General features: G+C 38.4%; 5 protein-coding genes across 5 annotated transcripts; all 5 read left to right on the forward strand.

Annotated features, from left to right (window-relative positions):
- Positions 1-378: 378 nt before the first annotated feature.
- Positions 379-1,498, forward strand: LOC129235586 (pupal cuticle protein 36a-like). Its single transcript, XM_054869500.1, has 2 exons — positions 379-393; positions 458-1,498. The coding sequence occupies exons 1-2, from the start codon at positions 379-381 to the stop codon at positions 1,496-1,498; spliced, it is 1,056 nt and encodes a 351-aa protein (XP_054725475.1).
- A 5,056-nt stretch (positions 1,499-6,554) lies between these two features.
- Positions 6,555-7,731, forward strand: LOC129235592 (pupal cuticle protein 36-like). The gene is made up of 2 exons (XM_054869513.1): positions 6,555-6,569; positions 6,634-7,731. The coding sequence occupies exons 1-2, from the start codon at positions 6,555-6,557 to the stop codon at positions 7,729-7,731; spliced, it is 1,113 nt and encodes a 370-aa protein (XP_054725488.1).
- Positions 7,732-13,002: 5,271 nt separating this feature from the next.
- Positions 13,003-14,194, forward strand: LOC129235600 (pupal cuticle protein 36a-like). The gene is made up of 2 exons (XM_054869525.1): positions 13,003-13,017; positions 13,082-14,194. The coding sequence occupies exons 1-2, from the start codon at positions 13,003-13,005 to the stop codon at positions 14,192-14,194; spliced, it is 1,128 nt and encodes a 375-aa protein (XP_054725500.1).
- Positions 14,195-19,966: 5,772 nt separating this feature from the next.
- LOC129235606 (pupal cuticle protein 36-like) lies at positions 19,967-21,077 on the forward strand. The gene is made up of 2 exons (XM_054869539.1): positions 19,967-19,981; positions 20,046-21,077. The coding sequence occupies exons 1-2, from the start codon at positions 19,967-19,969 to the stop codon at positions 21,075-21,077; spliced, it is 1,047 nt and encodes a 348-aa protein (XP_054725514.1).
- Positions 21,078-23,727: 2,650 nt separating this feature from the next.
- LOC129235615 (uncharacterized) lies at positions 23,728-24,704 on the forward strand. Its single transcript, XM_054869548.1, has 2 exons — positions 23,728-23,742; positions 23,802-24,704. Exons 1-2 carry the CDS (start codon positions 23,728-23,730, stop codon positions 24,702-24,704), a joined length of 918 nt encoding a protein of 305 aa, XP_054725523.1.
- Positions 24,705-25,684: the final 980 nt, after the last annotated feature.

Below are 25,684 nucleotides of genomic sequence, written 5' to 3' on the forward strand. Positions count from 1 at the left end.
TTAGCATAGTTTCGTCGAAGTTCGTGCTTTTCCCACAGTTCAAGTCAAAAGCTAATAGAAAAATTAATATAACGGAACTATAAAAAACAACAGTACTCGTTTGATTTCGTTCAATTTCGTCAAATGGTAATTTGTATTTAATGAGAAGAATTAAATTCTAGGTATATGAATATTTGCACATATATACAGTTATTTCCCCTCACATAAATAGGAAGCATTTTATTGAAGAATAATGTTTGCAGAACACCGTTTAGATTTTCTACATAGCTCACTTATTCATTAGATTTGGCCGAATTCAACTATAAATTGACTCGTTGCCATCCGATTGTTATACTCAATCAGAAGTCTTCAATTCAAAAGCATAGTTTCCTTCTAAACATGCGTGCATTTATGGTGAGTTCTTTACAAATAAAGGCTATCAGTCATATGAGCAGAACTAAGTGTTTCTTCATTGTAGGTTTTGTGTTTTGTGGCTTTGGCCACCGCCGATAAATTAGGCTACAACTATCAACCAGTGGGGCACTCGGATAGTGGTCTTTCCTTCATTCCTGGGAGTGGTAGCAGCGGAGGTTTACCTGGTTCTTCAGGAGGTCTAGGTGGTCTAGGCGGTATTGGTGGAAGTCTTGGCGGCTTGGGTAGTGGGACATCGAGTGGATTTGGAGGTCTTGGAGGTGTCGGAGGTCCAAGCGGCGGTTCATCTGGAAGTTTCGGCAACTTAGGCAATGGTCTTGGCGGATTAGGCGGTGGATTGGGAGGTTTTGGAGGTGGTCCATCTTATGGCATTGACGGTGGTTCGAGCTCAGGTCCTTCTGGTCCCAGTGATTACAGCGGTGGCAGCAGTGGCAGCGCACCTGGTAGCAGTAGCTCAGTTGGCGCCCCAGCAGAAGCGGAATACGAAAAGGAATTCTATACATACACCGCTGATGAAAGTGATTTCAATGAACCAGAATCCAACGACCAGGTCGCCAATTCATTAAAGAAGAATTTACGTGTTATTTTCATCAAGGGACCCGAAAACAACGGTTTGGAAAAGGCCGCTATCAACTTGGCTAAACATGCTTCCGAACAGAAGACCGCTATCTATGTGTTGCAGAAACAAGCGGATTTGGGTGACTTAGCTAACAAATTGCAAGTTTCACATGATTTGCAGAGCCACAAACCCGAAGTACACTTTGTGAAATATCGCACTCCCGAAGATGCGGCTAACGCTCAAAAGGCCATCCAATCGCAATATGATCAGTTGGATGGACCTTCACAATCGCACGATGGTGGAGCTGCTCCAGTTCACAACTTTGCATCTCCAGCTGCTCGCAATGCTCCTTCTGGTGATAGCGACGGTATCTCTGGCGCTGCTGGCGGAATTTCAGGTGATGTCGGACGAGTTGGAGGTGTTTCGAGTGGACTTGGATCGGGTGGTAGAGTTTCGGGTAGCAAGGGCCTAGCTGCACCAAGAGCGACATACTTACCAGCCGCTATCTTGAGGGCTTTTCGGTTTTAGAATTTTTCTAAATACTTTATTGTTGACTTTTCTGTTATGAGATTATTTAAGAAGTAAAAAGAAAACATATTTAATTGAAAGAAGTTTATTTTTTATTTCGCGCAGAATAAGCCGTGCTGAACTTCAGTGGCATATTGCGATTTGAAACTATAATCATTTATATCATAATCGCCGTGTAAGTTAATCAATGCTGATCATTAGTCTCGCTGCTCGGCTGTTTTAAATCATCTTTTTTTCGACTGGTTTTACTCTAAAGGCTTAATGTACGTACATTTTTCGTATAGTTATTATGATTGGACATGTTTGTGGCATCCGAATTATGCCCAACCCCAGCACTGCTTATACCTTATTCCTACCTATTTCTCATGCAAATATATTATAGTACCTTATTCTCATGCAAATATAGTAGAAAGTATATGTACGGAGGTACATACATACCAGACATACAAGGACCAGACATTGTCCGCTTTGCATACTCATCCTAGCTTGACCAACAAATTGAGAGAATGCATAGCCGATGTTCCGAACGTAAGTTCCTTGAGAGCCACATCTGGCTCAAGAATACTTTAGGTTTCGAAGTTCCTCTCCCGGAAAAGCGAAAAAGAACGTAAAGCACATTTTGTCGCTGCATAGAAAAACATTGTCTGTGAAGTACGCCAAGCAATCCGCAATTTGTAGTGAACTCAAATATAAAATTTGTCCTAATTTGTTCTGTAGATTAGTAATGAAATTCACTCTTTCTCGTTTTGTTATATTCTAAAACGAAGCTGGATTTTATTTTAAGTTTTTTTCTAATAAATATTTCAATAAAATCAAAAATAACAGCTCACACCAAAATAATTCAGTTCAGCAAAGCTTTGGAATAATTTAAGCATTTCAGATGGATATTCACCACTACGGAAAGTTTACGTAGCTTTATTAGTGTTGTAGAAAAAGGCATTAGTATTACAGGGTTAAAAGAAGGTAGAGTTGCTACCTGTTTGAAAAATTTAGTTTAAGTAGATGAAGTATTAAAATATGTGTGTCAAACGAAAGAGATTTGTGAAAGCTTATTGCCGAGAATAGGGTTACCACCTGTTTGAAAACCCCAAATTAAATAGGTAAACGAAAATTTAAGGAAAGGATGTCAAACTAAAATGGTTTAAAAAACCCTAATTTCTAACACTTTTAATGCTGCGGTTGTTAATATTTTAATAGTCGGCTAAGTCTTTTGGTGACTAATAACAGTAATTTTGCTCATTTACACTTCCATTTAAATGTAAATAGGCTTCATCAATTCATAAAATAGTGTTTACTGTACGCTGTTTATCAAAGGGTTCAGGCGGTTTCGCTTTATGTAGCACACGCCAGCAAGCATTTTGGTATGTTGCCCGTATTAAAGATATAATTTTATCAAGCACATTTCTTCGTTGTAAAGCTGTCCAAATGAAGTCGTGCTTAAGGCTGTCAAAAGCTTTCCTGTTGTGTACATACGGAATCGTATAAAGCCTTTTTTACTCGCTCAAGGATCACTATTGCTATGATTTTGGCCACAGCCGGGAGTACACAAATACCACGCCACTTGTCGCAGATGTACAAATCGCCGTTTTTGGGATCGTAACGATTGTGTCCTCATTCAACTCTTTCAAGAAATGTTCATTATTCCAAACAGCTTGAATAACAGGGCACAAAAGTGAGGTGGATTGCACGGGCTGACATTTATAAATCTCGGCGGGAATTCCGTCAATGGCGGCAGCCTTGTTGTTCGGTACGCCTTGATGGCATCCATAATTTCCTCAATGCTGGGTACATCGGCTTCAATGCGAGTATTCACATGCAGTTGGAGTAAAGTGTTGCTGGGAGGTACGTTCTTTTCGAGTAGAAGATTGTTAGGAAATGTATGGAAGTGGGTTTTCGGCATCTACTGCATCACCTGCTTTACGATATCTTTCTTTAATACGCTCTCATTGTTGGGAGCCATTACTTGAAGGTGTTATTTCAAATCCATTGTTGGGTTTAATCATTCAGTAAAATAGGTGTTTGAGCGCGGCTATTTGCGCCATTTGGTTTGCGCTATTTTTAATGGCTGCTGTCCGAAGATGTAACTAGGAAATCATCAGATGATGGTCATGGCAGTTCCCAATAAACGCACGTTACGTATATCTGAAAGGCAGCCACGCAAACGTCGAGTGATTACAAAATGATCAATTTGATTCTGAGTTCGATCTATCGGCGATACTCAGCTGACACGATGGCAGAGTTTAAGTTTCAAATTGGTACCAGCAATAACTGAGTGGTGTGCGTTGCAAAAATCTACAAAACGACCACCATTATCGTTGTGATCGCCAACGCCGTATTTATCCATGACGTGCGAGAGGAAAGTTTGTCTTTTCCTACTTTGGCATTAAGATCACACATCTCTATAACGATGTCCCCACGCGGAACGTCTTTGTAGCTGTAAAAATCATACTCTTCACTTTCAGTACTCGAACTCTGCTATAAAATCATGCTGTAATAAATCTTTCAGAGAACGGATTAAAGGAAATCATGTGTTAAGGGCATTAGATGTCATAAGTCTGTTTCACGAATTTGTCTATCGCTTCTGCCGGAGTAAATAAATTCGTTGCCGTTGTGGGATCTATAAGTCCCATAACCACTCCATCCTGTTTCACTGACGAAATTCACGTTTAAGTTGAAGAAGTTTTGCATTCTGATTACCTTGAATCCTATCATCAAACAGTGAGCCGGAAGCCGCCTATGAAGCAGATCCAATCCGAGGCTTAGTTGATGTTTCGTTGGCGCAAAGATTTTGAGGCGGAGTCTATATTCTGGTGGCGGAACTTGTCCTCTTTATAGACTCCAGACATCTTAGCTTTACCATCCGCCGTCATATCCATAAAACCAAAGGTCCTGGGTTAAGCCCTTGGTACCCGTTTTGACCTCTACTTCAAGTATGATAAAGAAGCTCAAAACAGGTCTGGACGTGGTCGCAAGAACCATGCACCTCTCTCTTCATCTACAAGTTGGACTACTACACACTGCTGCTCTGTTCTCACAGAATACAATGTCGCTCATCGTCCGCTACATTGCCCAGGGTGCGCTCGCTCTATGTCCATCCAAATGGTAAAAAGAATTCAAAGATGTGGTCAACATCAAATCGTTAACTGGTTATCAGTGATTTTGAAAGAATCAGCTGAGTGGATGACTTAACCGTGGTCATAACAGCGGTTTGCGACAAAACTGAGATTTTGACGGCTTGCTATGCAAAATAAAATACATTCTACCACGAAATTATTCTACTTTTATCAAGTTCTACCTCAAAGACCGATATATCTTTGTTAAGCAAAACGAAGAACTCTCTGAACTCTGTGAAAGTTTAGCTGGCCTCAGGGCAGTATAATAGGTCCAACCCTATACTTGTTTTACACCCACGATTTAGCAGTCACTAAGAAAACTATCATCGAAACTTTTGCAGATGACCCGCTGTTCTCGCAATCCAACCCCATAAAGCTTCACTTAAACTCCAAAAATGACTTGATATTTTCACACAATGATTAAATGATTGGAGAATAAAATCCACTGAAACGAAATCAGTTCAAGTAACAGGGCAAATGTTTCGATTGAGAGAAAGCATTTGGCCTGTCGCGAAACTCAATAACGTAATCATATCCCAAAATACTGTTACGAGATATCTCGGCATGCACCTCGACAGCAAGCTTACATAGAAAACACATACTTTCACTAAAGGCAAGGCACTTGGAATGAATCTGCGAAACCTATACTGGTCACTTAAATTCTCATGTTTCTATCAAATGTAAGTTCTTTCTCCACTCAGCCATCTAAAAACCAATAAGGAGCTGTGGTATGCAACTCTGGGGCACTGCAGCTAACTCTAACATTGAAATACTCCACAGATTCCAGTAAAAAAACCTTAAAAATGATTACAAACGCACCATATTACAGCACACATGCCCAAATACATCGCGATCTCAAATTACTCACAAAAGCTGAAGAAATAAAAAAGCTTGCCACACTACACAATATCAAACTCCATTCTTTAATTGCAGGAATAACTCTCAATTCCATCTCATTTAAAAATCTAAAAAAGCTAGGAAAACAAAGAAAATATCGTAATGTTTTTGAGAGATGAGCCAAACGTGACAGACAAGTTTTTTCGTCTCACCGGTTCTCTAGTGCATCACCACTGCCCTGGGTATACATACCCGCGATCCAAAGGGTTAATGAATTCATACACTGTATCTACAAGAAGTATTTATTCGCATATACGTACATATGTGTGTACCAAGTTCGGTATATGCTTTTCAGAAATACATTTTAATATGTTTATAATAATCGCTAGCACTAATAAATTTGTTCAAAATTTCAGCAGAGTATGCAACTTTGCAATCTGAAAGTATTCGCTCCGTTATTAAACCAAGTATTTTCTATAAACAATACCAGACACGCGCATATAATCTTATATGTTATACTTATAAATATTTATATATACGAGTATATGTGCACATGCACATAAGAATCATATGGCTTAAATGTCATTTAAATTTATAAGTAATTATGCAAATAATTCGATTCGATGTAGAAGGATGTTCAACGATTATGGCTTGCAAAATAGAATGAAACTTAGACAAGCAGCCAAAAACAGTCATATGAAGTTTTCAATGCTTATCAAAAATTAGCATAGTTTCATCGAACTTTGTGCTTTTCCCACAGTTCAAGTCAAAAGCTAATAGAAAAATTAATATAACGGAACTATAAAAAAACAACAGTACTCGTTTGATATCGTTCAATTTCGTCAGATGGTAATTTGTATTTAATGAGAAGAATTAAATTCTAGGTATATGAATATTTGCACATATGTACAGTTATTTCCCCTCACATAAATAGGAAGCATTTTATTGAAGAATAATGTTTGCAGAACACCGTTTAGATTTTCTAATATACATAGCTCACTTATTTATTAGATTTGACCGAATTCAACTATAAATTGACTCGTTGCCACCCGATTGTTATACTCAATCAGAAGTCTTCAATTCAAAAGCATAGTTTCCTTCTAAACATGCGTGCATTTATGGTGAGTTCTTTACAAATAAAGGATATCAGTCATATGAGCAGAACTAAGTGTTTCTTCATTGTAGGTTTTGTGCTTTGTGGCTTTGGCCACCGCCGATAAATTAGGCTACAACTATCAACCAGTGGGGCACTCGGATAGTGGTCTTTCCTTCATTCCTGGGAGTGGTAGCAGCGGAGGTTTACCTGGTTCTACAGGAGGTCTAGGCGGTATTGGTGGTGGTCTTGGCGGCTTGGGTAGTGGACCATCGAGTGGATTTGGAGGTCTTGGAGGTGTCGGAGGTCCAAGCGGCGGTTCATCTGGAAGTTTCGGCAACTTAGGCAATGGTCTTGGCGGATTAGGCGGTGGATTGGGAGGTGGTCCATCTGGAAGTTTCGGCAACTTAGGCAATGGTCTTGGCGGATTAGGCGGTGGATTGGGAGGTTTGGGAGGCGGTCCATCTTATGGCATTGACGGTGGTTCGAGCTCAGGTCCTTCTGGTCCTAGTGATTACAGCGGTGGCAGCAGTGGCAGCGCACTTGGTAGCAGTAGCTCAGTTGGCGCCCCAGCAGAAGCGGAATACGAAAAGGAATTCTATACATACACCGCTGATGAAAGTGATTTCAATGAACCAGAATCCAACGACCAGGTCGCCAATTCATTAAAGAAGAATTTACGTGTTATTTTCATCAAGGGACCCGAAAACAACGGTTTGGAAAAGGCCGCTATCAACTTGGCTAAACATGCTTCCGAACAGAAGACCGCTATCTATGTGTTGCAGAAACAAGCGGATTTGGGTGACTTAGCTAACAAATTGCAAGTTTCACATGATTTGCAGAGCCACAAACCCGAAGTACACTTTGTGAAATATCGCACTCCCGAAGATGCGGCTAACGCTCAAAAGGCCATTCAATCGCAATATGATCAGTTGGATGGACCTTCACAATCGCACGATGGTGGAGCTGCTCCAGTTCACAACTTTGCATCTCCAGCTGCTCGCAATGCTCCTTCTGGTGATAGCGACGGTATCTCTGGCCCTGCTGGGGGAATTTCAGGTGATGCCGGACGAGTTGGAGGTGTTCCGAGTGGACTTGGATCGGGTGGTAGAGTTTCGGGTGGGAAAGGCCCAGCTGCACCAAGAGCGACATACTTACCTGCCGCTATCCTGAGGGCTTTTCGGTTTTAGAATTTTTCTAAATACTTTATTGTTGACTTTTCTGTTATGAGATTATTTAAGAAGTAAAAAAAAAAACATATTTAATTGAAAGAAGTTTATTTTTTACTTCGCGCAGAATAAGCCATACTAAATTTTAGGGACATATTGACCGTTTGAAATAATTTTTTTTCCACTGGTTTTATTCAAAAGGCTTAATGTACTCGTACGTACATTTTTCGTATAGTTATTATGATTGGACATGTTTGTGGCATCCGAATTATGCCCAATCCCAGCACTGCTTATACCGAGTATTCTCATGTAAGTATAGTAGAAGGGCAAACGTAGAAATCTCGTAGTTCCTTATGTTCTCTTCGCGGAAGAGAAGTGACATATGTATGTGGGTACATACCAGACATACAAAGACCAGACATTGTCCGCTTTGCATACTGATCCTAGCTTGACCAACAAATTGAGAGAATGCGTAGCCGATGTTCCGAACGTAAGTTCCTTGAGAGCCACATCTGGCTCAAGAATACTTTAGGTTTCGAAGTGCCTCTCCAGGGAAAGCGAAAAGAACGTAAAGCACATTTTGTTACTGCATAGAAAAACATCGTCCTTGCGTGTTTCGAAGCAGTGCAACCATAAAGCCGTTCGAGAAAGAATTCGCAGAAATCTCCTCAGAAGGCAAAAAATCATGTCCAGGGAAATGAATTTATCGACCAGATCCATGTCAAGACTACTTAGAGATGTCTCACATAGAAGCCTTCCGTCGCTCAGCTCGTCATATTATATTTGGAGAACGCGCTTGATGAAAATTAGACTCGACAGATCCAAGCTTCTTCGGTGGCATTCAGTCAACGGCCATGAAAAGATTATTTTCACAGATAAGAAAATTTACACTGTTGAAAAATTTTGCAATAAGCAAAACAATAAAATTTATGCTAAAACTTCTAAAGACACAAAAAATGCTGTTCCAAGGGTTCAGCTTGGCCACCCTTCAGCCACCGTAATGGGTTTGGTGGGGAAGGTTTTCTGCGAAAAAGGGTTTTAGACCGAGACAGGTACCAAGAGGATATACTAGGGGGATATCTTAGAAGACGTGCTGAGGCAGTTGAGCAGTACTCTCTTCAATGTTGAGGGTTGGATCTTCCAGCAAGATTCCGCTCCAGCCCATGAAGTAAATACCAAAGCAATGGCTAAACAACAATATACTTGAGTTCATAGCCTCATAAGATTGAATGTATGGAAGTCCAGTCCTGAATCCATTGGACTACAGTTTGTGATCAGAATTAGAGAGCAGGAGATTTGGAGAGTCTCAAAAATTTTTGGTTCGAGCAGCGACGTCAATACCCATGGAAACCGTGCGTGCTGCAATAGCTGAATGGCCTAATCGTTTAAGGCTTGTGCACAAGCAAATGGTGGGAATTTCGAATGAAAATTAAAAATTGTTGTTTTTGTTTCTAATATTACATAATTAAATACAACTAACTTCATTAAAAAAAGTATTATAATTTCATACCTATATCGGACTTAACTTGTAATAGAACGTTTGGTAGGACTAAATAGATCAACTCACTTAGGCCGTTACCAATCCATTGTGATACCACAATAGCTCTTTATCTGCTGTTCCTCGCTAAATCACTTATAAGTATATCCTTAAAATCATCAGTATCATTTAAAAACGATGAGCCAAGGTATCTTAACCTAGTGGCATGTCATGCGGGGCAGTAACAAGGAAGGTGTCTAACGGACTCTTCCTCCTCCTCATTCTTGCAGCTTCTGCAATGGTTGAAATGAGGTCAGCTCAATCTTTGAGCTTGTCGACCTATGACACAACTACCATTTACACGATTTCTTTGTCCGCCTTAAGTATCGCCTTTGAGCATCTAGCGTCCCATTTCTGCCAAATTCTTTTTGTAAAATATATGTACTCGTGAAACGTGAAAAATAACACTGGTTTACAGCCAAAATGCACCAGAGACGCCGTTATGAAATTCCTATGTAAAATCACCGTCTGATTCCGAAAATCAAGGTTATTTTTTATTCTATGGTAACGTTTTTGAGATATTTACGAATTACCGTTATTTCAAAAAAAAAAATTGGGCCCACTTAATCATATATATCTCGAAAACGAATTGAGCGATTCCAAAACCGTTTAACCGTTTAACCGTAATAAAATTTGCTATAAACTGTGTGTAAAACACTTTTTGCTAGGCCCTGCAGATTCAAAGATAACGAACTATCATAACGGATTTTTTAAATTTTTTTTGTAAAATTATAAAAAAATTTGTACTTTGAGAGAAAGGATCTCGAAAACTTTTTACTTTTTCGTGTATTTTTTGTTTTCACTCCAAGCTATGTTTTATTAAAAAAAAAAAAACTTTTACTTAACAAAATCGATGAACTAATACAAAAGTTACAAACATTCAAGTAAATATATCCATATAATAAAACTTAAGGGGGTAGTATGGTATTTTTTTTTTTCATTTTTTTTTTTTTTTTAAATTATTCTATAACATCTTAAGATTATTGTGTGAAAGTTTGAAGTGCATTAGAGTAAAATTGACAAAGACACAATCGACAAAAATCGACGTTGTTACCTGCGAAACTTTATTAGCTGATGAAAACAATTTGGTTTTTTGAGTTTAGTTGATCCAGTAATGAGTTCTGAGGGACACCGCAATAAAACTTGAGGGACACTGCAGAAAAAAAGTTGAAATTTGTGATCCTATGTAATAAGCAAACGTAAGCAAAAATTGTATAATATCAGTTGAAAGTTGTTTAAAAAAACCTTGATGAAAACTTAGCTTTTTGTAACTAGTTTTTAATTTAATCGAATTAATTATATTTTTAACATGAATGCGGGCCTTTCCAAATCCACATAAAGGAAGTTATCAACTGCTAAGAAGACCCAGAATTCATACGACTCTAGATGGAAAGTCTAGGATACAGGCAAGCATAACAATTTATCTTTTCTGATAGAAAAGCAACAAGAGGTTCATAACCCTGCATAGTGGCTAACGAACCCGTACGGGACTGTACGTACATATCGTTGCCATATCCGCAAATTAGGATTAACAGTTCGTTTTTACGAGTTGGACGGTGAAAATACACAGGTCATCCTCTGCAAATGTGTAGCTCTCCCGAGACGAAGACTCGCACACCCAGGCAGTGTGACCCTAAATCCATTGGAAGCTTCTAAATATGGACTTGCAGCCAAGAACAATAGAACGAATTAGAGATCGCAATGTCCTCTTGTTCGAGTATTACTGAATACAAAATGAAGGTAAAATACATTTTTTACTAAAGGCTTACTTTCAAATGTGAAAAAGTCCGCTTTTGTCCGCTGAATAAAAAATAAAAAAAGATGCTTTATATTTTAAAATTTTAAATATAATATTTTTATTAGAGTTGTGATCGAACGTTTGCGGTGGGGCGCAATCTTGTAGAAACCAAGTGTATACTGGAAGAAGGATGTTATCTCATTATTCACAAAAAACAAAATTGTTCAGTATGCGCCGATAGGAGACACCGTCTATAGAAATTGTTGGCCCTAGCTGGTTTTAAAAAAATATGGTTCAATTATTTCATTGTTTGACAATGCACATCAAACCGTAATTTGGGTACAGTGAAGTGGTTGCTGATGTGTTGATAGTCGGCTATGTCTTTTAGGTGACCAATAACGGTAATTTTGCTCATTTGTATTTCCATACAAATTAAAATTGGCTTCATCACTCCAAAAGGTAGTGTTTACCATGCATTTGCACGATTTGAATTTTGAATGTAAGATGAGGTGAGGTCTAAGATCCTTCCTCAAGATTTCATACACAATAGTTTTTAGAAGTGCGTACTCTTCGCACGCACTGACTCGGTTGGGCCCTGGTCGTGGGACGTTTGTCACCGAACCTGATGCGCGGAACCTTGGCATCCACAAATCTGCCCTTGGGACATCACGTAAATGTCAAGTATTGTAAAGTGAAAAAAATTGACGACGCAGTTGCACAAATGGTGAAAAGAATTCAGATCTGTGGTAACCATGAAACCGTTAACCGGTTCTTTGTGATTTGGAAGGAATCAGCTGATTGGCTGACATAATCGTGGTAATGGCAGAGGAGAGAAAACACTGAGTTTGATGATATACGAAAAAACTCAATAAAGCCTACACTGTTACATTGTTGCCATAAGATTAACGATTGCTTGGACGGGTGACTAAAATAAACGGAAAGAATTCTGCTGCCGAGCCCCATGTGACGTGACGCAGTCGAAATTATTCAGCCACTTTTGTATTTCACCAGAGCTGATGGACCAACCTGGTCTATCATTCTTGCCGAGTACCCGTGGCAGTCAAAGTGACTCACATATACTCACAAACTCAATTTGGGGAATGTGTACAAAATTTCGAAAAAATTGAGTTCACTTGGCAAATCGAAATATCCCTACCAGGATTGTTCTATTTTTGAGCACCGAAATCAAAAGGGTTAAGGAATTCCTACACTGCACCTACAAGAAGTATTTATACGCTCATACGTATGTGTGTTGGAAGTTCTGTATTTGCTTTTCAGAAATACATTTTAATATGTTTATAATAATCGCTAGCACTAATAAATTTGTTCAAAATTTTAGTAGAGTATGCAACTTTGCAATCTGAAAGTATTCGCTCCGTTATTAAACCAAGTATTTTCTATAAATAATACCAGACACGCGCATATATAGTAATCTTATATGATATACTTATAAATATTTATATATATACACATGCACATAAGAATCATATGACTCAAATGACATTTAAATTTATAAGTAATTATGCAAATAATTCGATTCGAGTTGAAGGATGTTCAACAACTATGGCTTGCAAAATAGAGTAAAACTTAGACAAGCGGCCAAAAACAGTCATATGAAGTTTTCAATGCTTATCAAAAATTAGCATAGTTTCATCGAACTTTGTGCTTTTCCCACAGTTCAAGTCAAAAGCTAATAGAAAAATTAATATAACGGAACTATAAAAAACAACAGTACTCGTTTGATTTCGTTCAATTTCGTCAAATGGTAATTTGTATTTAATGAGAAGAATTAAATTCTAGGTATATGAATATTTGCACATATGTACAGTTATTTCCCCTCACATAAATAGGAAGCATTTTATTGAAGAATAAAGTTTGCAGAACACCGTTTAGATTTTCTACATAGCTCACTTATTCATTAGATTTGGCCGAATTCAACTATAAATTGACTCGTTGCCACCCGATTGTTATACTCAATCAGAAGTCTTCAATTCAAAAGCATAGTTTCCTTCTAAACATGCGTGCATTTATGGTGAGTTCTTTACAAATAAAGGATATCAGTCATATGAGCAGAACTAAGTGTTTCTTCATTGAAGGTTATGTGTTTTGTGGCTTTGGCCACCGCCGATAAATTAGGCTACAACTATCAACCAGTGGGGCACTCGGATAGTGGTCTTTCCTTCATTCCTGGGAGTGGTAGCAGCGGAGGTTTACCTGGTTCTTCAGGAGGTCTAGGCGGTATTGGTGGTGGTCTTGGCGGCTTGGGTAGTGGACCATCGAGTGGATTTGGAGGTCTTGGAGGGGTCGGAGGTCTAAGCGATATTGGTGGTGGTCTTGGCGGCTTGGGTAGTGGACCATCGAGTGGATTTGGAGGTCTTGGAGGTGTCGGAGGTCCAAGCGGCGGTTCATCTGGAAGTTTCGGCAACTTAGGCAATGGTCTTGGCGGATTAGGCGGTGGATTGGGAGGTTTTGGAGGTGGTCCATCTTATGGCATTGACGGTGGTTCGAGCTCAGGTCCTTCTGGTCCCAGTGATTACAGCGGTGGCAGCAGTGGCAGCGCACCTGGTAGCAGTAGCTCAGTTGGCGCCCCAGCAGAAGCGGCATACGAAAAGGAATTCTATACATACACCGCTGATGAAAGTGATTTCAATGAACCAGAATCCAACGACCAGGTCGCTAATTCATTAAAGAAGAATTTACGTGTTATTTTCATCAAGGGACCCGAAAACAACGGTTTGGAAAAGGCCGCTATCAACTTGGCTAAACATGCTTCCGAACAGAAGACCGCTATCTATGTGTTGCAGAAACAAGCGGATTTGGGTGACTTAGCTAACAAATTGCAAGTTTCACATGATTTGCAGAGCCACAAACCCGAAGTACACTTTGTAAAATATCGCACTCCCGAAGATGCGGCTAACGCTCAAAAGGCCATTCAATCGCAATATGATCAGTTGGATGGACCTTCACAATCGCACGATGGTGGAGCTGCTCCAGTTCACAACTTTGCATCTCCAGCTGCTCGCAATGCTCCTTCTGGTGATAGCGACGGTATCTCTGGCCCTGCTGGCGGAATTTCAGGTGATGTCGGACGAGTTGGAGGTGTTCTCAGTGGACTTGGATCGGGTGGTAGAGTTTCGGGTGGGAAAGGCCCAGCTGCACCAAGAGCGACATACTTACCAGCCGCTATCCTGAGGGCTTTTCGGTTTTAGAATTTCTCTAAATATTTTATTGTTGACTTTTCTGTTATGAGATTATTTAAGAAGTAAAAAAAAAAAAACATATTTAATTGAAAGAAGTTAATATTTTATTTCGCGCAGAATAAGCCATGATAAACTTCAGTGGCATATTTCGGTTTGAAACTATAATCATTTATATCATACGAGCACTTCTTTGGTCTGACAGAAAAGCTTACTCTTTTTGAGGAACTTTTTTTCTCTTGGACATGAGCACGTTGTAAAATCTTGACATTTACAAGCTGAAATATCAAAAAGTCGGGAAGTATTCGCCTTAAAGTCATCAGCACGGTTTTTCAAATTTCAAAGCAGGACTTCGATGTGCAGAATACAAACCCGTTTTAATTTCTCTGTATTTTTTATGATACTCATTTATCATGTATATTACGCGTGAATGTGAAACTGTGGGAATAGAAGCCTTGTTATAATACAAATGATTTTCTTGTCAACTTGTCCGGCTATGATCGAAAAGGCCGGTTCTCTGTTTCCTTCTGACTCTACTCCCAGTTCCCGTCCTTGAAAAGAACAACATCTCACTACATCTTTCTAACTTGGTAGTTGATGATCTGGCAAATCTTTAGGACTTCCCAACAATGGGCAATTAAACGCTTGTCTTAGGGAAAATTTGGTTAATGGCATTGTCGTTATATCAACTTTTAATAAAATATTGTAATTAAATGCTTTATACGAAACAATATCTTTCGAATAAAGCGGAAGAAAAAATAGACAAAGTAATTGCTGTAACTTCCTTTCAACTTGCAGTACAAGGACGAGCTACTGGGAGCTCCATAAACGTTTGCTTGATCAAACAAACGGAGTGGAGTGTAGTGAATTAAATTGTTTCGGTGGGCCTTCTCATATAAAATTTGTATTTAACATATACCGGTATGATAACAAACAGTATTTTCAAGAAAGAAGTTAAAATTGTTTAGAATTTAAACTAAAATTTCAAAATTTGAGGCCTCTGCTGGCGACACAAGATATCGTTCGATTGTGCTGAAATTAGGCACACACTTTATTAGTCTAACAGTGCAACTTTTACGCACTATTAGGATTCGATCCTAAAAAAATTTTTTTTCGCCCCACTCTACTGAATACTGAATACCGAATAAAAATTTAGTTCTAAGTCTACTTATACTTCAGCATTAGTCCCATTCTGAATATGCCTGCAATGTAGCACGAAATATTTGCGGATATTGCAGTGAAACTGTAAATGAATGAAATAGAAAAACTGATACTCTTTTTGGATTTAAGTTTTATTTTACTCTTTAATTAGTTTCTGCAACCATGTTTGTGAAACAGTCAATACGCTGCCAAAAGACTAGTATGAGTAACTAAAATTTCAAAAAAGAAAATCAAAATGATGCCTTGTAGTTTTTAAGGACTCGCAATGTAACAACTTTGTTTTTAATAAGTTTGTTAAATAGATATGTTAGCTTTAAGTAAAAAAAGTTTTCGTTTTTATAACTGCTATTTTAGCACACCATTTTACTGAATTTCAAATATAACTAAAAAAGGTGTGAAAGAAATAAAGATATATCCTAAATTTTATTAACGAAACTTACAGTTTTTTATTTTTATTTAAAGAACATACATACGAGGTGTGTTAAACGAATAAGGTGATTTTTCAAATTGCGCAGGCTACGTACTTCCGTCTTTCGATTATTATTTTTTTATGTTGGTACATTCGTGTCGAAGATATGTCCACGGTTTTAAGAATACTCGTATAGCATGTTTAGTGTTTTTGCGAGAGGCATAAATAAGACAAGTGTGGTGCGGTTCGGCGATTTTCTGCTACCGCAAAAAATGCATCCAATTTTGTGTAAAACATGAAATTAAATGCGCTTGAGGAGATAAAACCCGAATCGCTGAATCGTAAAACCAAAAGTATATGATACTAAAACAAAATAACTAATGTGTCGAAGCCATTGTTTACCATATGTCGAAGCTTGGTTTATGACGTTTAGGTTATGTTAGAATCGACTAGCCCACACTGCTGTCGGCATCTATTGACAAACAGCGGGAATTTAGTTGCGCACCTAGTATATTCCTCCCTTCCTCATAAAACTCTTTTATATGCAAGTCGTACCAGTTAGAACTTTACACGAATTTAGGGTATCTTATGATCAAATAAAAATAGGAGCAAATACTGGCGAAACAACTTAATATTTTGTGAGAAATGCCTTATTTTCAATGAGAGCATCACATCACTCCTGATAAAATTTACTTGCCTCCGGCTAAGACAAATTAGATGTTGAGGCGACTGTTACCCCAGTGGACGTTTTCTTCGGCATAAAAATGTTTCGCATTCGTTCTATTGCTAGCTTAGAGTCGACTTTTTCCAAAAACATCTATTTTAATGAAAGAAGCAAGAAAAATATAAAAAGACTTCGTTTCCTAAAATACTAAACTACCTGTTATACTTTTGACTGTTTCTTTTCAATAATAAGCAACTTTGCTAAGTCAAAAATATTCATCGAATATGTTATCAGACCCGAAGGATACAAAAGCTTTTCAACAGCGTGGTGGAAGTCGATTCGTTTGTAGTTCTTTTAGCTTGGATATGCGAGGAATATGAATTAGAGCTGTTTTAAAATAACAAAAAATTACTTTTTTATTTTTATTCTTTTCTGTAAATTTGAAAAACTGGACTTCGCAACTTTTAACTTTAAGATATGGAAAAAATGCCCAATATCGCCAGAAAACAATGCTCAGAAATCAATGCTATTATAGAGCTACTTCAAACTTGAACTTCAATTTTGCACATACCAACACACTGTAGGCTATAAAATTGCACACTCGGAATTTTTCTAAAAACTCTGATTAGGAAGTTTGCAATTTTGAAAAAAAAAAAAAAATCATGTGCAGCATCGTGAACGTGGTTGAAGTGAAACTTCTGTGTGTGAATAAGAGAGAGAGAGAGAGAGAGGAAGAGCGAGAGAGGAAGTGAAGGAGAGTATAAAATTTGTGTAACCAAAATTCGATTTTATTAACTATATATGCATTATGCTATCATCTGTTGATGGTTCAATTGGTAATACTGATATAATTGGTTTGTGATAGCTGAAATATGAAATGTAAATATGTGATTCAATATTTTCTAGATAACGTGTGAAAATTGCATCTAGTGTAGTTCCGGATTTTGTTGTTGATTCTTAGGGGTTACTGTTTATCTGCAAACCGAATGTTCTGAATGTCGAAGAAATTGAATCAACGGCAAAGAATCATTGGATCCGAAATTTACGTTGAAATTTCCCCCGAGAATCAATGGAATTTTGTCTTCGCCTCTTCCAAGTGAATTTGCACCTGCGTGGCTGTAAACCAGTAGTGAGCGGTGAATGAAATATATTATGTCATCAAGATTTTGGTTCGGTGAGATATAGATGGCGGCTATGACAATAGTTTTTCCATTCATCGTTTGACATTCTGCAATGCAAACATCGCCAACTGGTGTGACTGTTGATGCATATTGCTGAGACTACCTTGCAGTCATTTCCATGTTTGGTGTGACGATATTTACGCTACCATCTTGATTGTGGCAGATTGCCACACCGCCAGCTCTAACATTTAGTCGCTTATATTGAAATTTGGTATCCTCGTGATCGTTTAACCAAGTTTCGGACAAAAGTACTATACTCGATTTGCGGATGACAGAGTCTGTTAAATCTGCGGAATGTGCTCGTAGGCTCTGACAATTAAGAGTATATACAGATAGCCCTCTTCTCTTAGTCATGAAATCGATTATTTGTTTATCCACAGTTTCCAGTCTATTTAACGATAGTCTCCGGAATTCATCTTGTAAATGGGACATACTGACTGATGCTCGTCGACCATGGTAGAATCTAAAATCATTTCCATTCGTTATAATCCACAAGCCTTCAATACAAGTGACTCGTGATAAAGCAACGTAAACTAACGATTGCGAATGTTTTTTATCATATTCGTAAACAACTTCAGAATACGTGCTTCCCTGAGACTTGTGAATGGTCGTCGCACAAGCACAAACTAATGGTAAATATGATCGTTTAGCGTTAATCGTTTTGTTGTTGTTAAGCGGGATTGTTGATGTGCGTCGTCCGATTGGTACCGCTGTTTTACTGGGCTGTTTATATGGGCTGCAACATGACCAGCAATTTCTCTGTCGTGTAACATTATGATGTATAGCTATCTTTCTCTCTCTCTCTATGTTATATATCTGTAAACTCTGTCTTACAACGAAGCCTATGTCTTAGGTATAGAAAATCTATAGCTCTCTTTCTCCTTCTCTCTACGTTGTATTTTTTGTTCTCTCTTGCGTAACGAAATCTCTAAACGTTACATTTTTTCCAATTCACTCTCCATTCTCGCTCAAATATCAGACCGCCGCTAAAGAAGTTTCACTTCAAAAATTTACATGCTCGTTCTAAGTTCTTGCGAGAAAATGAGCTTTATTTTCATAAAAAGAAATAAGAAACACAAAAATAGTAAAAACTTGTCCCTGTCTCATAACTACTAAATTCGTTGTATGTGCTGTATGTAGACTTAGTCCTTGACTTTATTCATAATATTTATTCCTCCAAATCTGTAAATGTCAACAGTGACATAGAGGCCGATAAGCACAGTCGTATATATTTGTTTGATGACAGGAGGTACATCGCCTTGGCCTAGCTCACCGCCTGGCCCAATCGCTTTGCTTACTTCTTCAGCTTAGAAAAGGTAAAACTTAGAGAGTGGTTTTTAAGAAACTAAATGGTGGCTGAGGCCCAATGGTGTTGTTTTTGCCCAAGAAATAAAATTTTTTTGAGGTTTTTTCGGTAGCAGAAAATCGTCGAGCTCCAAAATATGTCTAACTCTTGGATCGGTCAAAAACAAACTAAATAGGTCATTTAGTTGAAAAAAGAGTGTCTAGATTGGGCGAGTTTTTTGTGATTTTTGCATTTTAAGAAATTAGGAAATTGCCTAGGGGTCCTTAGGCAAATTTTTAACAAACGTTAATATTTCGACCGTCGAAAATTTAATATATGCTACCCGCCAAATTTTAAACGCCTTAATTTTTAAACACACCTCGTATATTTGTTCAAAATTGCAGCAGACTTTACCATTTGCAATTCGAGAGTATCCGCTCCGTTACTAAGACAAGTATTTTCTATAAATAATACCAGACACGCGCATATAATCTTATATGCTATACTTATAAATATTTATGTATATATGTATGTGCACAAATACACAAGAATCATATGACTCAAATGACATTTAAATTTATAAGTAATTATGCAAATAATTCGATTCGATGTTGAAGGATGTTCAACAACTATGGCTTGCAAAATAGAGTAAAACTTAGACAAGCGGCCAAAAACAGTCATATGAAGTTTTCAATGCTTATCAAAAATTAGCATAGTTTCATCGAACTTTGTGCTTTTCCCACAGTTCAAGTCAAAAGCTAATAGAAAAATTAATATAACGGAACTATAAAAAACAACAGTACTCGTTTGATTTCGTTCAATTTCGTCAAATGGTAATTTGTATTTAATGAGAAGAATTAAATTCTAGGTATATGAATATTTGCACATATATACAGTTATTTCCCTCACATAAATAGGAAGCATTTTATTGAAGAATAATGTTTGCAGAACACCGTTTAGATTTTCTACATAGCTCACTTATTCATTAGATTTGGCCGAATTCAACTATAAATTGACTCGTTGCCATCCGATTGTTATACTCAATCAGAAGTCTTCAATTAAAAAGCATAGTTTCCTTCTTAACATGCGTGCATTTATGGTGAGTTCTTTACAAATAAAGGATATCAGTCATATGAGCAGAACTAAGTGTTTCTTCATTGAAGGTTATGTGTTTTGTGGCTTTGGCCACCGCCGATAAATTAGGCTACAACTATCAACCAGTGGGGCACTCGGATAGTGGTCTTTCCTTCATTCCTGGGAGTGGTAGCAGCGGAGGTTTACCTGGTTCTTCAGGAGGTCTAGGCGGTATTGGTGGTGGTCTTGGCGGCTTGGGTAGTGGACCATTGAGTGGATTTGGAGGTCTTGCAGGTGTCGGAGGTCCAAGCGGCGGTTCATCTGGAAGTTTCGGCAACTTAGGCAATGGTCTTGGCGGATTAGGCGGTGGATTGGGAGGTTTTGGAGGTGGTCCATCTTATGGCATTGACGGTGGTTCGAGCTCAGGTCCTTCTGGTCCCAGTGATTACAGCGGTGGCAGCAGTGGCAGCGCACCTGGTAGCAGTAGCTCAGTTGGCGCCCCAGCAGAAGCGGCATACGAAAAGGAATTCTATACATACACCGCTGATGAAAGTGATTTCAATGAACCAGAATCCAACGACCAGGTCGCCAATTCATTAAAGAAGAATTTACGTGTTATTTTCATCAAGGGACTCGAAAACAACGGTTTGGAAAAGGCCGCTATCAACTTGGCTAAACATGCTTCCGAACAGAAGACCGCTATCTATGTGTTGCAGAAACAAGCGGATTTGGGTGACTTAGCTAACAAATTGCAAGCTTCACATGATTTGCAGAGCCACAAACCCGAAGTACACTTTGTGAAATATCGCACTCCCGAAGATGCGGCTAACGCTCAAAAGGCCATTCAATCGCAATATGATCAGTTGGATGGACCTTCACAATCGCACGATGGTGGAGCTGCTCCAGTTCACAACTTTGCATCTCCAGCTGCTCGCAATGCTCCTTCTGGTGATAGCGACGGTATCTCTGGCCCTGCTGGCGGAATTTCAGGTGATGTCGGACGAGTTGGAGGTGTTCTCAGTGGACTTGGATCGGGTGGTAGAGTTTCGGGAGGCAAAGGCCCAGCTGCACCAAGAGCGACATACTTACCTGCCGCTATCCTGAGGGCTTTTCGGTTTTAGAATTTTTCTAAATATTTTATTGTTGACTTTTCTGTTATGAGATTATTTAAGAAGTAAAAAAAACATATTTAATTGAAAGAAGTTTATTTTTTATTTCACGCGAGATAGGCGATTTACCATCGCCACCATTTCAGGGATACAAATGTTGAGGTCAATTTATCTATTGTATTTGCTTAAAGCTGTCGAATACTGCTTAGTTTTTCAGGCGGAATTCTTTGCGATCCTTCAAACATGCAGAATCCTCAGAGAAAGTGCGTGCGAGGGCGATAATAAAATTTTTTCCGGTAGTCATGGTGGCTTGAGGCTCTGTCGACGCTATGGTGTAAAACCAAATTAGTAAGCTCCTGTAAGGAGGAGATCAAATCTCTTGAAAGTGAGGGTAACATTTCTCTGATCTGGTTTCCAGGACATAGGAACACAGAGGGAAATGAAATTTCTGATGAGCTTGCTAGGAAGAGGTCGACTGAATTGGCCTCAGAGATCTCCTACCCGGTCATCGACATCCCCCTGACAGTTGCCAAAGGGGAATTGTACAAATTATTTCTGAGGAAAGCGCAGAAAAGATGGAGCTCCATTTCTCCATGTACTATTTCGAAAACCCTTTGGTCCCAGTACAATATACGAAAGACTCAGAAAGTTCTTTATACTCCTGGCCATTCAATTTCCAAACTTGTAGCTGTGTTTACCGGTCACTGGACGATCGGCACAGACGCGAAAAAACTAGGGTTACCCTCATTGCAGAAGTTGTGGGGACCCTTCAGAGAAGGAGACTGTTGAGCACTTTCTCTGTAAATGTCCTGGTTTGGCTGTTAGACGACTATAGTTACAAGGCGTTACTTTCTTTGATAGCCTGGGGCAGTGCGCCAACTAAATCCCATCAATCTTCTCCATTATATCAACAGCTCAGGTTGGCTGTAGACACCTGTCTGTTGGAGGTCTCAAAACGGTATCAAAATCGCGTTTTAGTGCTACTTGGCGTTTTAGTGCCAGAGTGGTACTTTAACCATTTCATTTCAAATTTGATTAAGGAATGGCGTCTCAACATTACACATGAATATTTGAGCCTAAGTGTACATATTGAAATTTGAAATTCTTATTTCCGAGCCCTTTAAATTATATAATTTCTTAGTCATATCCAACATTTGCCTTGATCCAACGCTTTGGTTCGGATTTTACTAATCAGTATACGCTAAAGTTTCTATTTAACTCGCTTGCAGGATCAAATTGGAATATACTGTCATGACTTACCGTCCTAATAGACTTGAACGAATTTAAAATAATTTAGTTCGTTTCGCTCTCAGATCACTTAATTTTGCTTATCCCATTCCTTCGTATGATGCAAAATGTGCCTAACTAAACTTGAAATCTTTGCAAAATAGAAGGAGTATTATCTCACTATGATTTATTTTTAATATCATCAGTGGTGTAATCGATTGACCTATTCTTTTAAAGCGGAATAATGATTTATTCTTTCTGGACCGAGTAAAAATGGTTTCTGGCTCTTATAGTCCAATAAATAAAACATTGAAAGAATTTATTGAAACTACAAATTCTTTGGCTTTTGCGTCATTCTCATTTCATTGGCTCATTTCGTCACTAAGCAAACTTTTAAATTGTCACTGAATGAATTATGTATATAGATAAGTGGGAACTATGTAAATATTAGCGTCGAGAATCTTTGGCGACCACTGGCTGTTAGTTTCAGTTGCGTTTTTTAGTTTCGATGTGCTTTCGCCAAGTCAGCCGCCTGTCTAGATGGACTCTAAAGTAAGTGACACATTCACTTTGTGGGATTTTTACGTAGTTTAATTGAATGGTGGACCATTGTGTTTGTTTGGCGTAAAAGTAACTTGATTGCATTTTTTTCATTCATTTGTATGCACCACTTTGCAAGCTTTTGTTTTACCGCAGACAAGTGGTTCACGAAACTCGCTTTTGCTTGTAGTGCGACATCTGGAGCGACAAAAACTAAATGGGTTATACTTTGTTTAATTCAATTAGCCACTTCTACTTCTTAAAAGTATAACTTTTGCTTATAAACCTTGATTACTTAAAAAGTGCACACATTTTTTAATTTTTTTAATTTGTGACCAATACTCGCACTTACGAATGCCTTTTAGTCATAAAAATTGTGTATTTGCTTCTAATATTAAAGAAATTATTATATCAATTATTAATCTACTAAAGGTGAATTGTTTGTAATTAGCCAAACATTCCAAAAATCATTCAAGGGAAGATATATTTCATAACTAATTTAACCCAAGCAAAAATTTAATTTAGTCAAGGCCAACAACTCATTTGCAGACATGCCTCAAGTGAACTTAAAATTTTGAATGATTTGTTTTTAGATGCTGCCATGTTGTGTTAAGGTTCGCGCAAAGCCAAATCGAGCCAGCCATATGCCAGCTCCATATTATGTTACAAAATTCGTGAATAGAAAGATGTAAGCCAAACTTGACCTACAAAACTATGAGCACCATATTTGGGTAATGTGGCTTCCAAATACATCATTACTTAAAAGGAAAGAGCTAGCCTTTTAACCAACTGGGAGCTTCATTAAGCTCGCCAGTTCGCTGGTATAAAACTATTGCAGTTTTCTTCTAAAAATCAATACGAATCAAAAGGCCAACGTCCCCACATTTCCGAAGCAATGAAATTATTTGTGGTAAGCTATTGAATATATACATACACTTTGAAATAAACTCATCAGTTCTCCCTTTGCAGGTTGCATGTTTTCTAGCAGGTTGCGTGGCCGCTCCCAACGGCTATAACTACCAACCACCAGCGCCGCTGCAAACACCGAGTCAAGTTTATTTGCCACAAGTCTTCGAGGCTACCTCACAGGTGCCTGCTAGTGCGAATATAATACAGCAACAATCATCCGAAAAACATTACGCACCAGCACAAGAAGCGGTCTATAACAAAGAATTCTTCTCTTTTTCCGCACCTGAGGAAGATTTTCAGGAATTTCAAGAAGCTCAAAAGGTCGCCGGGACACTTAGGAAGAATATGCGAGTTATTTTTATCAAATCGCCAGAAAATCGTGGTATTGAGCATGCGGCAATTTCACTTGCCAAGCAGGCGCAAGACCAGCAAACTGCTATTTTTGTGCTACAGAAACAGCACGATTTGAGTGAGCTTGCAAATAAACTGAATGCTGTGCAATATCACCGTTCCCACAAACCAGAAGTACACTTTGTAAAATATCGGACACCTGAGGATGCATGGAACGCTCAACGAGCAATACAGGCTCAGTTTGACAGCATTCAAGGCACTACGCACAACACTTTTGGTGGTATTGCACCAGTGTTGAGTTTTGACTCACAATCGCAGGTCACCGTACAAGCACAGCCGCAGTCACAACTTCAGCGGCATGAGATTTATGGGGTGCCTACCAACAATGCTCTTACGATTGGAAGCAATGATGGCTACACTACAGGCGGCTATTCGATCGAATCGAAATTATTCGGTGGCTACACTAACAATGCTCCACAATTCGGAGATAACATCTTTGCTCACATAAATGGGCAATTGGCTGCATCTTCAGTTAACAATTTAATTTACTCGAACGAAGCGACACCAAGCAATAGTTACGAGTATTTGCCAGCGCTAAAAGCGCTGCATTGAGAGGGGCCTCTATTTCAAAACAAGGTGTTTTTTCTCAATTTTTTTTTTCAAGGCAAAAAAGCGACACACAGGAATAATCTTTTGCACACAGGATTAATCTTTATTTGAAGGCATGGTTGACGAGTAATAAACAATTTTTTAACAAAATAAAAAAAAATGGCGGACATATGAGGGATCTCGCACAGCTTCTCGTTGCGCGCTAGTAAAACGGCGTATAAGATTGCGGTCGTAGTTTTCACCTGAAACAAAAAAGAAGGACGGTACACAGGCCTGTAACTCCGAAATCACTTTGAATTCCGCTATAAAATTTAGGGGGCATATTCTCCTATAATATATCTACCGATTGCAGTAAAAAAAATCGAGTTTTTGTAGCCCTTGAGCAACTATTGACACAGGAAGGAAAAAGTTATACGTTAAGTTGAGCTAACATTTTTAATAGAAAACCGCGAAATGTAGATATTAGCTTAAGGGGAATTTGAAAATATTGGGTGATGTAAAAAGTTCGGTAATAAATTGCCAATTTAAAAATATTTTAATCAATGAGAAGTTAGTTGCATTTAAGAATGAAAAAAATGTTGGTCGTTCTCTTCTCATTTTCCGTTTTTGCTATAAAAAGGAGTTGGCTAAGCGCAAAACACGCGATGTCTAGAATAAATGCTGCAAAAAATTTTACCAGCTTTCATCCACTCCTCTTTGATAAGTCATTGTTATGTTGGCGTTCCCATATAGATATCCATATGTTTTCAGTTAGTGGTCAAAGCGAAGCGAAGGCCAACACTAAGAGACGGGTGTACATAAAATGTTTACCTATCGAATTATGACCGATGATGATTTTTCGAAATTCTTGAATTTTTGAGTTTATGGCATTACTTGTTTAATATACCGGAAGTAACTAAGGATTATTTATTATATTATTATTTGTCGAAACTTGGTGACGAATAATGGGTAAAAACAAGAAATAAATGGTACAAAAAAATGTA

The sequence above is a fragment of the Anastrepha obliqua genome, chromosome 1 (genome assembly GCF_027943255.1).
Source record: "Anastrepha obliqua isolate idAnaObli1 chromosome 1, idAnaObli1_1.0, whole genome shotgun sequence".
Lineage (NCBI taxonomy): Eukaryota > Metazoa > Arthropoda > Insecta > Diptera > Tephritidae > Anastrepha > Anastrepha obliqua.